Source organism: Podarcis cretensis (assembly GCF_951804945.1).
Source record: "Podarcis cretensis genome assembly, chromosome: 1".
NCBI lineage: Eukaryota > Metazoa > Chordata > Lepidosauria > Squamata > Lacertidae > Podarcis > Podarcis cretensis.
This window is the reverse complement of record NC_137170.1, coordinates 85,388,151-85,405,079: the sequence shown is the minus strand read 5'-3', so window position 1 is coordinate 85,405,079 and position 16,929 is coordinate 85,388,151. Positions and strand designations below refer to the sequence as shown.

At 41.7% G+C, this 16,929-nt stretch overlaps 2 protein-coding genes across 2 annotated transcripts; both read right to left on the bottom strand.

Annotated features, from left to right (window-relative positions):
- Positions 1–3,222: 3,222 nt before the first annotated feature.
- Positions 3,223–4,158, bottom strand: LOC307214964 (olfactory receptor 5AR1-like; the record flags this gene model as incomplete). The annotated part of the gene is made up of 1 exon (XM_079974080.1): positions 3,223–4,158. One exon carries the CDS (start codon positions 4,156–4,158, stop codon positions 3,223–3,225), a length of 936 nt encoding a protein of 311 aa, XP_079830206.1.
- Positions 4,159–11,386: 7,228 nt separating this feature from the next.
- Positions 11,387–12,322, bottom strand: LOC307214985 (olfactory receptor 5AR1-like; the record flags this gene model as incomplete). The annotated part of the gene is made up of 1 exon (XM_079974102.1): positions 11,387–12,322. One exon carries the CDS (start codon positions 12,320–12,322, stop codon positions 11,387–11,389), a length of 936 nt encoding a protein of 311 aa, XP_079830228.1.
- Positions 12,323–16,929: the final 4,607 nt, after the last annotated feature.

The window sequence follows — 16,929 nt, the reverse complement described above, 5'->3', positions numbered from 1 at the left end:
TAAGAAGTTTCAAACAGAATTATTGCCTCACCATTCACATTCCAGAATTCAGTAATAATTCTCATTAGTTATTTTCCTCTTTTTTTTTTTACAGTAATTTTACCAATTGTGGAATTTCCTCCCCTCTGAAGTATGGCTGAATGAATTTTACTCTACATATCAGGCTTAACATGTGCTAATGTCTGAGCCTGTTATTTTGTTTTCAGTTCCTAGGTGTAATATGGTATATAATATGTAATGTATTGGGGTGAAATTACCATTGGGAGTTCAGGTACAGAGGCTCACACCAAATTCCAAATCAGTCAAACTTTTTTCAGTACTGCATTACTGGACAGTTGAAAGAGCTTCCAACAGCATTTCAATTATGACACCTGCTATGCAGGAAATATAGGGCATCTTAGCTGTTCGTTCTTCAACCAATCACCTTCTGCCAACCCAGCACCTCACCATTTCCCCTCCAACTACAGACCCTGAAATGCAACTTAATCTATTGTTCCCTGCATGAATCAGAATCCTCATTGTACCTCATATGGGGTTGTTTTTCACTTTAATATTCAGCCATTAGGTTCCCCCCTTAACTACCATATTTCTTACCAGTTTTGTGGTCAGCTTTCACTCTTTCCTATGTGACATTGGCTCCCCCCCCAAAAAATAATAATTCATACACAGCCCTTCAAAGGGCAGCTAACCAAAACGGCCAATACTGAATAGGGAGGGAGGGTGCGGCAAAAGTATACAGGAAAGTTTGGTGAGAAGGAGGCTGACTGCTCTCCTGCATTGGTCAAACCGCCCCATGGTCAACCTTTTACTTCTCCCACAGGCAAAACCAAGTGTAGCTTCCTTTCCAGGGGAGCTGGGATGTGGGAAAGGCACACCCATTTTCAATTGGAGGAGGCATTGTAGTTTAGAGGAAAGGTGAATAAGAGGGGATATGATAGACGGTTTGTTACCTGTTGTGTATTTCTGTGTTTTTATACTGTAAACCTCCTTGTGATCCTCAGATGAAGGGTGGTATAGAAAATAAATAAATAAATACAAATAAATATGTTTATAAAAGTATGCATGGCATAGGGAAAGTGAATACAGTGGTACCTCGGGTTACATACACTTCAGGTTACAGACTCCGCTAACCCAGAAATAATGCTTCAGATTAAGAACTTTGCTTCAGGATGAGAACAGAAATCGTGCTCCTGCTGCGTGGCGGCAGCAGGAGGCCCCATTAGCTAAAGTGGTGCTTCAGATTAAGAACAGTTTCAGGTTAAGAACGGACCTCCGGAACGAATTAAGTACTTAACCCGAGGTACCACTGTAGATGAAACACCCCCTCCCCTTCTCCTTACACTAGAACTTGTGAACATCCAATGAAGCTTAATGGTGAAAGATTCAGGACAGATAATGTCACTCTCCACTACATGGCTCCAAAAGGAGTCCTGGCGGGTGCACCTTTGGGAGGAGAGGAAGCAGGGTGAGAAGCCCCTTCCTATTGATATCACTGGCATATTCAGTAGACAGGAGGAGTGAGGAGTAGCAGGCAGAGGCTACAAAGGGCTTCCCAACCCTCTCCTCCTCCTTCTTCTCGAGATGCTGATGTGGCAAGGAGGTGTGCAGTGAGGAACCAGCACTGGAAGGCCTTGAATAGGAGGCTGTTGGCAGTGCTGCTGTCAAGGCGGAAGTGGGGGGCAGGTCAGCAAAAACTCACAAGGTTTCAGTGAAAACTCTTTATTCAATGAAACAAAACCAGCTCAGGCTTAGTGAACACAGCAATTCTTCCCAGTTGGTCCTACTCCAATGATGCAATTGTGAGGGCTGAAGGTCCCCGCCTTCCTACAGCTCTCTATGTCTCCTCCTCCTCTGGGTCCTTTCCAAGCAATCTGGGACTTCTTTGACTTTATGCTCTGTCCTCTTCAAACCTCTGCAGGATATGGGAGACCGTGCGCGGGGGGGGGGGGGGGAGCTGGTCACAGTACAAGGAGGAGACCCCCTGGCTTCTTCAGCAGCCTGCCTCACCTCTGAATTTTGCCCCCCCCTCTCCAGCCTCCACTTCTACCTTTGATTCTGGACCGCTCTCTGCCTTAGTCTCTTCCTGCTCACTAAACCCTGTTACCGCTTCAGCTTCTGACACCACCTCCCTCCAGTTTGTTCCTTCTTCTTCGTCTGAACACTGATCGTCCTCCCACCACCTATCCCCTGGCTCTGAGTAAGTTCCCTTGTGAGTTCCCTTGAGGTCCCTCAGCTGGTGCCTCTCACCACACCTTTGCATCCAGCCAGTCCATGACAGATGGCAGCATCAGTGGCCTGAGGTGGCTCAGAGTAGTTTATGGGACATATGGAGGGACATGTCAGGGTTGTGGCAGAGAAGTGGGCTCAGCAGAGCCTGAGTGGGTTGGAGATGGCAGGGCAGTTGAGACTCTCAGGACAGAGGAAGCAGTGGTCTCAACCCTCACCAATTTGGATCATGGCCCAGTAAGATTCCAGGAGGAACCTTATTGGAGTATCAGAGGTCCATAACACAGGGTCAGTTTCTCACTCCTCCCATGCCAGCCTTGCATATCCCCACTGTTTTGTGATTCTAAAGAAAGCAATCGAGGCAATGCATCACCTGATGTTTCCCAAAGAGGAGTTGATCAATGACCCAGAACATCTGTACCCAGTACATTATGCATCCTTTGATAGATAGAAAACAGAAATAAGTAATTGCACAATATTCAGCTTATTTTACAAAGGAACAAGAAATACAGTAAAAAACAGCATGAAGATAAGAAATCATAACATTTTTATAAAGCTCACAATACAATTTGTGGTTCCACATTCTCCTAAATTTTGTTACTCCAGCAAATAATAAGAGGATTCTGCCTGTCTATCTTCTCTTACTCTTCTAATGTTCATCAGGTCAACCACCTGAACATTCTCCCAAATGTTTGTGATTTGTTTCCTCTAATGCTAAAAAATTGTCAAGCAAGCAATAGTTGGTGTGTAATAATTTCTCTATCATCTGACAGAATATGGCCCTTATGGAGCCTAAAAGCCCTGTTACTGGATTCATTGGTAGGGCATATCCTAAAATATACCCTTAAAATGAAATATATCAATTGCAAAAGGCACTATACCTTACTTCTACACAGTAGCTTGATAACCTGGCCATCATGTTAGAAAGCATTCGGCTAGCTTATGTACACACTAAACCTTGTTATAGCTTTCTTTAGTGTAAAAAAAATGTCATTTTTACTTGAAGAAAGTTGCCTTCTCTATGATCCTAATAAAAGCGTCTTTCACTTCTTTGTTCCTCAGGCTATAGATAAGTGGGTTAAGGAAGGAGATCATAAGACTATAGAACACAGAAACTATTTTATCCTGATCTATTGAAAAAGTAGAACCAGGACGTATATACATGAAGAAGATGGTTCCATAGAAGATAATGACAGTGGTCAAGTGGGAAGCACAGGTGGAGAAGGCTTTGTATCTGCCCTGAGCAGAGCTGATCCTCAGGATGGCAAAAAGAATAGCGATGTAAGAGACCAAGACAATGAGAAAAGTTGTCAGCGCAATTATAGTGGATAAAAGGAAATTCACAGTGTGAGCGACATGGGTGTCTGAACAGGACAACTTAAGTATTGGGGGAACATCACAGAAAAAATGATTAATGATATTTGAACTGCAGAAGGACAAAGTAAAAATAAAAGAAGTCTGGAGAATTGAACTTGTAAGTCCACAAGCATATGCAAGCACCACCAATATAGTACAATGCTTCCTTGACATAATAGCAAAATAGAGCAGTGGGTTGCAGATGGCTGTGAAGCGATCGTACGCCATCACTGCAAGAAGGCAACCTTCTGTCGTTATGAAGACGGCAAAGAAGAAGAATTGCACTGTGCATCCCTTGAAGGAAATGGTTGTCTTCTCTGCCAAAAATGTTGTCAGCATCTTGGGGGCAATGGCAGTTGAATAACCAATATCGATAATGGAGAGGTTTCTTAGGAAAAAGTACATTGGGGTGTGGAGCTGAGCATCCACACTGGTTACTATGATTATCCCAAGGTTGCCTATTATTGTGGCTACATAGATTATAAGGAACAACAAGAAGAGTGGGATTTGGAGGTCAGGGTGGTCCATGAATCCTACCAGGATGAACTCTGTTACAGTGCTTTCATTTTGCTTCATTCTATATCCCTCTGTAAGAGAATTAAAAAGAATATGGTTTTTGAAGCTGGATGGCTACCAGGCTTCCTTAAAAATAAAATAAACCAGCACTACAAGATTCCTGTGGCCTTCCATCAGCACTAGCCAGCAAAGCCAATAGTCAGAGATAAGGGGAGTTGGAGTCCAGTTACCTCCATTCTGAATTATAGGAGCTGCTATTTACACACTCAATTGGAATTAGTAGCAAAATTCCCTTCATTTTATAAAACTGGATTTTACCGACAGCAACATTTTAAAATATTTCACTGTGCAATAAATTAATTTTTATCCACACTTCATCTTTTCTTAAACATCATCAATAAAAGTTTCTACCAAAACTTACAATACCTCTTTTGATTTTGATAGACCACCTTTCTGTGCATATGAACTTGGGCTCTCAGCTGAAGCACCCCAAAGCAAAAAAGAAAGAATAAAGGAAAGAAAAAACAACAACCCTCTATTCCACATTGAGTTCTAACAACTGAGGTGACTTGGTGCACTTGTTTGTATCACTGAATATTATCTGGTCTGCAGGAAGCATATTTATCTACACTTAGGCTATGTGGGTTGATCTACATCAGGTTTATGGGATTCTACATCTGTATTTTGGAACTGTTAAATTTTGCAAGTAGGGTGCCAATGTATCAAGAAAACTAGGTGGAAAATAATCATACCATGGGCAATTTTTCCTTATGGTGGCCAAATTATTCAGTTGTTCAATGTCATATAGGCACTGTCTATTTAAATTATTTGCTTTGATGAAGCCCAGTGTTAATAACTGTTGTAGACATAAACCAGAGGAATAAAGCTCTTGGATGACAATTTTAGTCCAGGCACACTCATGACGGTCTTGCAATACTAGAGGCAGTAGATTGATGGGGGTTAAATTGAGCCAAAGCCAGTCATTAAATATTCTATGCCAAATCTGTAATTTAACAGAGGGAAGACTAGCCTCTAAGCACTGAACAGCTTCTGTAGATCCAAAGTTAGTACCTGTCCAAATCTGAGCCCCGCATAATAACTGTGCTAGGGGTTTACCTTTAAACTCTTCAAGTGCTGAAGGTATTTGATTGCTACCTTTTGTATGGAAAAGGCATGACACTTTGAAGAGCTTTTTTTCTTTGCATATTTCTGATGTGCTGCCCATGACCCTGTTGACTGAAAGACCAAGACCAACAAGACCAAGATATTTAAAGATTTTGGACACAGCTACATTAGTAAAGAAATAGTGATTTGAATGTGCTATAAACATGCTACACCAGACAGCGCCAAAGAGCAGGAAAACGTGATTTTCCAGAGATTTATTTCTTCTGCTATAATGATCTAATTTCTGACTTATTTATAGTGTTTATCCCCCCTATGTCTAGATCCAGCCTTTAACTTGTTCAATGAGCTGATTATCCATATAGCACCTATGGGCCCTATTGTTTCTTGAAAACACCATGAGTTTGGTTTTATTGTAATGCACAACCAGCTGTTCTTTTTGGCAACATCCTGAGAGTCCCCTCATCAATCATTTTAGGCCCACTTTTGTTTGAGACCGGAGTATCACGTCATCTGCATATAGTAATATAGAGGTGGCTTTTTGGTGCAATTTAGGAGTGGCTTTTATGTTTGCCCACTAAGATGTACATTACTACTACATGAGGGGTATATGTAGAACCCATGTGGGCGAACTCATGCTCAGTTCACAGGCCAAAATGCCTAAGTGAGTAGAGTGCAAGAAAACCCAAACCTAAGTAAGGTAATCTAACTGAATGGCGTGTACCAAAATTACATTTTTAAAAAGGGGTCCGGCGGAGACAAATGCATTATTTCTGGAACCTGACTTGGCTCTCTGTTGGAGAGTGTGGTCATTGTTATTTACAGGCACCTTTTGACAAAATGCAATCTTTGGGCAGAGGAAAGCTACCAAACTGTCCTTGCCATCTCCTTGCACACATTACAGGTGCAATTTCTCTAGCATACAGTTTCCTTGCAGTTTATGGCCACTACATAAAGTCTCCTCCAACACCTAGCCCTTCCCAGCCTTCATTTAGGTTTTGCAGAAAGCTCTTGTGCTGGCCATTGGCTCCTACTGGCTACTGTTATATCACTAGTGACTAGTGCAGGGGTCAGCAACCTTTTTCAGCCCTGGTCCAGTCCACAGTCCCGCAGACCATGTGGTGGGCCGGACGATATTTTGGAAAGAAAATGAACAAATTCCTGTGCCCCACTAATAACCCAGAGATGCAGTTTAAATACAAGGACACATTGTACTCATGTAAAAACATGCTGATTCTCGGACTGTATGCGGGCCGGATGGAGAAGATGATTGGGCTGCATCAGGCCCCCGGGCCTTAGGTTGCCTACCCCTGGACTAGTGCCACCACTTATTCGCCAAAACCAGCACCATTTGCTGCACCTAATAGCTGTTTTTCTTATTTTTTAAAACATGCTTCAAATGCTGACCTCATCTTGCTATGCCACTGTAGCAAGGGAGACCCCCATCTAGCCTACTCAATCCCCCTCCAAGTTAAAGTTACCCCATCATTTCCCCATTTTTGCCCATTAAAACAGGAATGCACTATTCAAATCTTGTTCCCCCTGCAACTTGGGTCAACAGAATCTAAAGCAAGGTAGAATTGGAACTATGTTCTGCAGTATGCTATTCCCCCTGATGTCCACCATATTCATTTGTGAGGCTACTGTGGCAAATAAAGAAGTAAATTGCCCTGCAGGAGGAAAGCTGTCATCCATTTTCACAAAAACCTGTTTGTTGGATCACTGCAAAATAGACAGAATGCAGAGATGCTGTAACCAAGCAAGAACACCCTCCTCTCAGTGCTTAGATGATGAGTTGTGTCTCTTAAATTCAGTCTGCTACCACCCCCCACCACGGGTAGAAGATGAAAATATTAAACCAAATAATTACTTAGGCAAATGCTGTATGTATAAATGAAGGACACCTTATGTACTCCAGAGCAAAATACTTCATTCTTTGAGAAATCAACCTCACAAATGAATGGGAAGATACCCTATCTACACACTGCAGGAAGTAGACCTCAGGTTCACTAAGATTGTAAACAGACCTCCAGAAAATGTGTATGTGCTTGTAGAAAGCAGAGATATTGCAAGCAAGATATAACCCTCCCTCATTGTGCATGGAATATGCTGTGGCTATTAAATTAAATCTGTTTTTACCCTTATAGGTTAAAGCTGGCTGTGAAGCCAGATGAAAACACTAGTGAAATAAATTTTTAAGCCAATCAATTTGAATCTGCATTTCTGGAGATGTGTTTATGATCAAAGGGAACATGTAGGAGAGATCTCATGCAGCATCATAAAATGTGCCAACCCACAAACACAAATAAATGAACAGGAAGCCCAAAGAAGTTCCATATAATAAATTTGCTTCCAGAGAAATGCCCTATTGATAAATTTGACTGCTGCTGGTGAGGGGCAGAATTAACAAGAACTTTGTGAGTATATCTGGCTAGGAAATGTATCATATGGAACCTTACTTGTGAAGATAGTGTTGATCTGATCTTAGAGCCCCAGAATAAGGCATGCAGAGTGAAATGCTCATTTTATGGTTGTTTTGCTACCACCTAGTGACCAAATTCCTCAAAGGCATGAATTAAAATACTCTGTATGACATCTCTGCATAATCACCCAAGGACATACAGCCTGGGAATTTCATTTACTTTCTACTATTCATCTTTAATTAGTTTCTAACAGAAGTTTCCCCTCTCCATTCAGCCCACAATTCAGTAGGAATCTTCACTAGTTACTTTCCTCTATCTTGTTTTAGTTTGTTGCATACTCCCAAAGCTTGTTTAGTACGTTTTAGTAAGTTTGTTGCATATTCCCAAAGCTATTAACAATAACACCACTTACCAATACCAACAGTCATTGGGACCAGCAGGACTGAAAGGGGCTTAAAATCTAAAAACCAGAATTCAAACAGTTCAAACAGATGACAGTAACCGGAAGAGGGTTTGCCCTGAAAGCAGATGTTAAGATGTGCTTCTTCAGTTTTCACTGAAAGCTGGGAGTGATGAAGACAGATGCATCAATGGTATCAAAAGCTGAGGAAAGGTCAAGAAGAGTGAGCAAGGCAGCACTCCCCTAGACCCTCCAAGTGTCCCTATTTTCCAGAGAAAGTCCTGGATTTAATCAGTTTCTAATTTTATCCCAGAGTGTCTGCTTTTCCTCAGGTTGCCCCTATTTTCATTGGAGAAAAGTTGGAGCATATGTTCCCCCGCCATCTCTCTTCCAACAAATGTCATGACAGGGTCTGAAGCCAGATTGAAATGGGTCCAGATACCCTGTCTCCTTCAAGCATGCCTGAAGTTAGATTGGCAGAACGCTTTCAAGCATGTTGCCCCCAAAGGGGATATTAGATACTGGAAGATAGTTATCCAGCAATTCAGTGTCCAGGGAGAACTTCTAAAGGAAGGAATGCACCACAGCCTCTTTCAAGGAAGGTGAATCTCTCCCCCCTCTCAGTGAAGAATCATTGAAGTCCTGGGCCCACCCAGTCAATCCCCAACAGTTAGCTTCAAGAAGCCAAGATGGGAATTGGTCAAGAGGGAAAGTGGTTGGCCACACTTATTCAACAGCTTAACTACATTGCAATAAGGGACGTGGGTGGTGCTGTGGGTAAAACCTCAGTGCCTCGGACTTGCCGATCGTATGGTCGGTGGTTTGAATCCCCGCAGCGGGGTGAGCTCCCGTTGTTCGGTCCCAGCTCCTGCCCACCTAGCAGTTCGAAAGCACCCCTAAGTGCAAGTAGATTAATAGGTACCGCTTTATAGCGGGAAGGTAAATGGTGTTTCCGTGTGCTGCGCTGGTCCTGGCTCATCAGAGCAGCTTCGTCACACTGGCCACGTGACCCGAAAGTGTCTCCGGACAGCGCTGGCCCCCGGCCTCTTAAGTGAGATGAGTGCACAACCCTAGAGTCGGACACGACTGGCCCGTACGGGCAGGGGTACCTTTACCTTTACCTTTACATTGCAATAAAAGAAACTGATCCCGCACACATGGGACAAGCAGTGCACTCCGCTGTAGTAGTATGGTTTTTAAAAGCTCTTGGGCGTGCACAGTTTGCTGAGTAATACTCAAAATGTAAAGTGAGAACCACATGCTTTTGAAAACATGCTCATCACACACTGACATGAAAGTGAGGATTGGTTGTGGCTCCCTGTTCAATGGAGTTTGAGTGGTCAACATGGGTTGACCCTTATCTGGAATATAAGAGGACCATTGACACTGTCTGTTGTAGGTAATGTGACATTTATTCAAGTCCAGACACTGCACCAGGTAGAACATTGATTGGCGTGATAGTGTTGCCTCATCATATTACTTACCCACTAAAGCTGGTGCCCAGACTCTGATCAAGTATCCATCTCTCTCCATCCCACACCCCAAAATGTCTGAACTATAATTGTTGCAAGTCTGAGGATTGTTAATCAGAGCAGTGTCATAGGACAGTGGCGTAGCGTGGGTTGTCAGCACCCGGGGCAAGGCAAGTAATTTGCGCCCCCTAACTCGTGGATTTGCACTCCCTAACCCGTGGATTTGCGCCCCCTAACCCGTGGATTTGCCCTAACCCCAGATGTTGCGCCCGGCGCGGCCGGCCGCCCTTACACCCCCCACGCTACGCCACTGTCATAGGAATAGCACCCTATAATGTTGGTCACCATTTGTTGCTCATAATGATGATGATGATGATATGGACTCTGCAATAATGAATGAATTTATAGGTTTGGATTTATTGTTCTGAATGTTAATGTCTCTGAGGGACCACCTTTCCTCCAACCAGCCTTTTGAAAGCCTTTTTTACCTCCTTGTTTCTCAGACTGTAGATGAGTGGATTCAACATAGGTATTGCAAAGGTGTAAAAGACAGAGATGATTTTGTCTTGCTCCACCGAATATCTTGAACTGGGCCTTAAGTACATGAAAATAGCTGTGATGACAGCCATATGGTGGGAGGCACAGGTGGAGAAGGCTTTTCTTCTGCCCTGGGCTGTGTTGATCTGCCCTTGGCAGAGGATGGCAACTAGTATGTATGTGTAAGAGACAGATTATGTTTCTATTCAGTGACAGTAAATGTTAAGATTCCTGCTCTGTATTTGCAGTCATGAGATAGTGGTTTATCAGATGACAGTGTATGCTTTCATTCCACAGTGTGGGAAGTGACGGAGACACGATGTGTGTGTTACTGTGTTCCATGAAGTGGGACTATTGTCCTTTGTTTTTTCTCTTTGCTGTCTGAGGAGAAAGAGGAAGGAGCTAAAGCAGAATGATCCGAGTGTATTATATGTATTATATGTAAATAAACACAGATTAGCTTAAATGCTGTGCTATTGGTTCTGTTACACAAATTGGGAATACTCTTCGGATCCCTGAGTGTGCTGATGCTTCTTGGCATCAATCTCTGTGATGTTCGGGCTGGAGAAATATTTTGAAGCTCCCGAATGATCGATCAGGAGGGAGAGAACATGCCAGTTGGGATTGTGTCTCTGCCAGGGTCCTACATGAGAGTAGGATGCTCCTAACAGAGTCCCTCCCCCTTTTTGGATGAACTTAAACTGCCTTGAACCGACAAGGGTGACAATGTTTCCCAAAGAGGAGTTGATCAATGATCCAGAACAACTGCACAACATTATGCATCCTTTGATAGATACAAAGCAGAAATAAGTAATTACAAAATATTCACCTTATTTTACAAAGGAACAAGAAATACAATCAAAAACAGCATGAAGATAAGAAATCATAACATTTTTATAAAGCTCACAATACAATTTGTGGTTCCACATTCTCCTAAATTTTGTTACTCCAGCAAATAATAAGAGGATTCTGCCTGTCTATCTTCTCTTACTCTTACTCAGGTCAGCCACCTGAACATTCTCCCAAATGTTTGTGATTTGTTTCCTCTAATGCTAACAAATTGTCAATCAAGCAATAGTTGGTGTGTAATAATTTCTCTATCATCTGACAGAATATGGCCCTTATGGAGCCTAGAAGCCCTGTTACTGGATTCATTGGTAGGGCATATCCTAAAATATACCCTTAAAATGAAATATATCAATTGCAAAAGGCACTATACCTTACTTCTACACAGTAGCTTGATAACCTGGCCATCATGTTAGAAAGCATTCGGCTAGCTTATGTACACACTAAACCTTGTTATATCTTTTTTTAGTGTAAAGAAAATGTCATTTTTACTTGAAGAAAGTTGCCTTCTCTATGGTCCTACCAAAAGCGTCTTTCACATCTTTGTTCCTCAGGCTATAGATAAGTGGGTTAAGGAAGGAGATCACAAGACTATAGAACACAGAAACTACTTTATCCTGATTTATTGAGAAAGTAGAACCAGGACGTATATACATGAAGATAATGGTTCCAAAGAAGATAATGACAGTGGTCAAGTGGGAAGCACAGGTGGAGAAGGCTTTGTATCTGCCCTGAGCAGAGCTGATTCTCAGGATGGCAAAAAGAATAGCGATGTAAGAGACCAAGACAATGAGAAAAGTTGTCAGCCCAATTATAGTGGATATAATGAAATGCACAGTGTGAGTGACATGGGTGTCTGAACAGGACAACTTGAGTATTGGGGGAACATCACAGAAAAAATGATTAATGATATTTGAACTGCAGTAGGACAAAGTAAAAATAAAAGAAGTCTGGAGAATTGAACTTGTAAGTCCACAAGCATATGCAAGCACCACCAATATAGTACAATGCTTCCTTGACATAATAGCAAAATAGAGCAGTGGGTTGCAGATGGCTGTGAAGCGATCGTACGCCATCACTGCAAGAAGGCAACCTTCTGTCGTTATGAAGACGGCAAAGAAGAAGAATTGCACTGTGCATCCCTTGAAGGAAATGGTTGTCTTCTCTGCCAAAAATGTTGTCAGCATCTTGGGGGCAATGGCAGTTGAATAACCAATATCGATAATGGAGAGGTTTCTTAGGAAAAAGTACATTGGTGTTTGGAGCTGGGCATCCACACTGGTCACTATGATTATCCCAAGGTTGCCTATTATTGTGGCTACATAGATTATAAGGAACAAGAGGAAGAGTGGGACTTGGAGGTCAGGGTGGACCATGAATCCTGCAAGGATGAATTCTGTTACAGTGCTTTCATTTTGCTTCATTCTATATCCCTCTGTAAGAGAATTAAAAATAACATGGTAGTTGAACCTGGATGGCTACCAGGCTTCCTTAAAAATAAAATAAACCAGCACTACAAGATTCCTGTGGCCTTCCATCAGCACTAGCCAGCAGAGCCAATAGTCAGAGATAATGGGAGTTGGAGTCCAGTTACCTCCATTCTTGAATTACAGGAGCTGCTATTTACACACTCAATTGGAATTAGTAGCAAAATTCCCTTCATTTTATAAAACTGGATTTTACCAACAGCAACATTTTAAAATATTTCACTGTGCAATAAATTAGCTTTTATCCACACTTCATCTTTCTTAAACATCATCAATAAAAGTTTCTACCAAAACTTACAATACCTCTTTTGATTTTGATAGACCACCTTTCTGTCCATATGAACTTGGGCTCTCAGCTGAAGCACCCCAAAGCAAAAAAGAAAGAATAAAGGAAAGAAAAAACAACAACCCTCTATTCCACATTGAGTTCTAACAACTGAGGTGACTTGGTGCACTTGTTTGTATCACTGAATATTATCTGGTCTGCAGGAAGCATATTTATCTACACTTAGGCTATGTGGGTTAATCTACATCAGGTTTATGGGATTCTACATCTGTATTTTGGAACTGTTAAATTTTGCAAGTAGGGTGCCAATGTATCAAGAAAACTAGGTGGAAAATAATCATACCACGGGCAATTTTTCCTTATGGTGGCCAAATTATTCAGTTGTTCAATGTCACATAGGCACTGTCTAATTAAATTATTTGTTTGATGAAGCCCAATATTAATAACTGGTATCGATAAACCAGAGGAATAAAGCTCTTGGGTGACAATTTTAGTCCAGGCACACTCATGACGGTCTTGCATTACTAGAGGTAGTAGATTGATGGGGGTTAATTTGAGCCAAAGCCAATCATTAAATATTCTATTCCAAATCTGTAATTCAACAGAGGGAAGACTAGCCTCTAAGCACAATGAAGCATTTGGAACAAAGGATGGAAGGTGGGGGGAGGGAAATGCCTTAGGAATTGGACTGAACAGTTTCTGTAGATCCAAAGTGAGTACCTATCCAGATCTGAGCCCCGTATAATAACTGTGCTAGGGGTTTACCTTTAAACTCTTCAAGTGCTGAAGGTATTTGATTGCCACCTTTTGTATGGAAAAAGCATGTCAGAATTTTGACACTTTGAAGAGCTTTCTTCTTTGCATATTTCTGATGTGCTGCCCTTGACCCTGTTGACTGAAAGACCAAGACCAACAGGCCCAAGACGTGATTTTCCAGAGATTTATTTCTTCTGTTATAATGATCTAATTTCTGACTTACTTATAGTGTTTATCCCCCCCTATGTTTTGATCCAGCCTTTAACTTGTTCAATCAGTTGATTATCCATGTAGCAACTATGGGCCCTATTGTTTCTTGAAAACACCATGAGTTTGGTTTTATTGTAATGCACAACCAGCTGTTCTTTTTGGCAACATCCTGAGAGTGCCCTCATCAATCTTTTTAGGCCTACTTTTGTTTTGAGACCGGAGTACCATGTCATCTGCATATAGTAATATAGAGAGGGATTTTGAGGGCAATTTAGGAGTGGCTTTTATGTTTGCCCACTAAGATGTACCTTACTACTACATCAGGGGTATATGTAGAACCTATGTGGAAGAATTCCTGTTCAATTCAGCAGCCCAAATGCCTAAGTGATCAGAGTGCAGGAAAACCCAAAACTAAGTAAGGTAGCATGTACCAAAATTACATTTTTAAAAAGGGGGTGGGTGGAGAGAAATACTTTATTTTTGGAACTTGCCTTGCCTCTCTGTTGGAGAGTGTGGTCATTATTATTTACAAGCGCTTTCTGACAAAATGTAATCTGTGGGCAGAGGAAATCTACTAATGTGTCACCATCTTCTTGCACATATTATAGGCAGTGGTGGAGCTCCAGCACTGGGGCGCGGAGAGCAAGCGGCAGTGGGGCTGGTGTGCATCCTGGGGGTGCCCGCACTCCTCTTTCTCCACCAGTGGTTACAGGTGTAATTTCTCTAGCATACATTTTCCTTGTAGTTAATGAGCACTACATAATGTCTCCTACAACAATGTCTCCTACAATGTCTCCTACAACACCTAGCCTCTGCAAGCCTTCGTTCAGTTTTTGTAGAAAGTTCTTGTACTGGCCATTGGCTCCCACTGGCTACTGTTATATTACTAGTGACCAGTGCCACCACTTACTCGCCAAAACCAGCACCATTTTGTGCACCCAATAGCTGTTTTTTAAATTTTTAAAACATCCTTCAAACACATTACCCCACAGTACCCCATCCTTTCCCATTGTTTGCACTTTAAAACAAGAATGGACTATTAAAATCTTGCTCTGCCTGCAACTTGGGTCAACAGAATCTAAGAGCAATGCAGAATTGGGTCTATCTTCTGCAGTATGCTATTTCCCCTGGTGTCCCCCATATTCATTTGTGAGGCTGCTGAGCCAAATAAAGAAGTAAATTGCCCTTCAGCGGGCAAGCTATCTTCCATTTACTCCTAAACATGTTTGTTGGATTGAGGCCATAAAGAGAAGATGTAAAAATATTGTAACTGAGTGTTAACTCGCTCCCTTCAATGCCCAGATATGGTAATGTGTCTCTTAAATTCAATCTGATTTCCCCCCCTTTGGAGCTGAATCCAACTGCAGTGCCAGATTAATGAACTGCTTATCTGATGATTTTAAATTTTCATTTCTGGATTTCTTATTGCAATCACACACAACTTGCAGGAAAGATCTTGTGCAGGGTCATAAGAAGTCAGCCTCCCCAACTTCTGTGAATATAAAACAAAATAAATTCCTATATATATATATATATTTGCTTCCAGAGGATTGAGCTGTTCATAGATATCATCTTGCTTCCAAGAATAAAATATCCCAAGCTCATGGAGAATATAGCAAGCTAGGAGCCTTACCTGTGAAGAGGACAGATGCCATTCCTAAAGCCCCAAAGTAAGGCTTATTGATGGAATGGCTAATTTATAGTTGTGAGGTTGCTGCAGAAGATAACAAAGGAATTAGAAATAACCTTCCCTCAATGCACATGCAATATGCTGTGGCTCTTAAATTTAATCTGCTTTTACCTCTTTGGGGTTGAAGCTGACTGTGAAGCCAGATGAAAACACTAGAGAAATAAACTTCTTAGCCAATCAATTTGAATCTGCATTTCTGGAGATGTGTTTATGATAACAGGCAAAATGCAGGAGAGATCTCAGGCAGCATCATAAAGTGTGCCAACCCTCAAAACCAAAGAAATGAACAGAAAACCCAATGAAGTTCCAGAAAATAAATTTGCTTCCAGAGAAATGCACTGTTGATAGATTTGACTACTGAGGGTGGGGGGAGAATTAACAAGAACTTTGTGAGTATATCTGGCTAGGAAATGTATCAAAAGGAACCTTACTTGTGAAGATAAACAGCATCAATCTTAGAGCCCCAGAATAAGGCATGTTCAGAAAAATGCTCATTTTATAGTTGTTTTTGTATCACCTAGAAACCAATTTCCGGAAGGGCATGAATTAAAATAATCTCTGCATAATCACCTGAGGACATACAGCCTGGGAATTTCTTTTACTTTCTTCTATTCATCTTTAATTAGTTTCTAACAGAAGTTTCCCCTCTCCATTCAGCTCACAGTTCAGTAGGAATCTTCACTAGTTACTTTCCTCTATCTTGTTTTAGGGTACTGTAAGTTTGTTGCATATTCCCAAAGCTATTAACAATAACACCAGTTACCAATACCAACAAGGTCATTGGGACCAGCAGGACTGAAAGGGGCTTACAATCTAAAAATCAGAATTCAAAACAGATGACAGTAATAATAATAATAATAATAATAATAATAATAATAAAAAAAAATTTTAACCGGAAGGGGGTTGGCCCTGAAAGCAGATGTTAAGATGTGCATCTTCAGTTTTCACTGAAAGCTGGGAGTGATGAAGACAGATGCATCAATGGTATCAAAAGCTGAGGAAAGGTCAAGAAGAGTGAGCAAGGCAGCACTCCCCCAGACCCTCCAAGTGTCCCTATTTTCCAGGATTTAAAGAAGCTGTCCCAGATTTTATCCTGGAGTGTCTGCTTTTCCTCAGGACGTCCCTATTTTCATTGGAGAAAAGTTGGAGCATATGTTCCCCCGCCATCTCTCTTCCAACAAATGTCATGACAGGGAGAACTTCTAAAGGAAGGGATGCACCACAGCCTCTTTCAAAGAAGGTGACACTCTCCCCCCCTCAGTGAAGCATCATTCAAGTCCTGGGCCCACCCAGGCAATCCCCAACAGCTAGCTTCAAGAAGCCAAGATGGGAATTGGTCAAGAGGGAAAGTGGTTGGCCACACTTATTCAACAGCTTGACTACATTGCAATAAAGGAAACTGATCCTGCACACATGGAACAAACAGTGCACTCAAATGTAGTAGTATGGTTTTTAAAAGGGTAGGCTCTTGGGCATGCACAGGCTACTGAGTAATATTCAAAATGTAAAGTGGGAGTCAGCAGTGGAAACAACTCGCTTTTGGAAACATGCTCATCACACACTGACGTGAAAGTGAGGATTGGTTGCGTCTCCCTGTTCAAT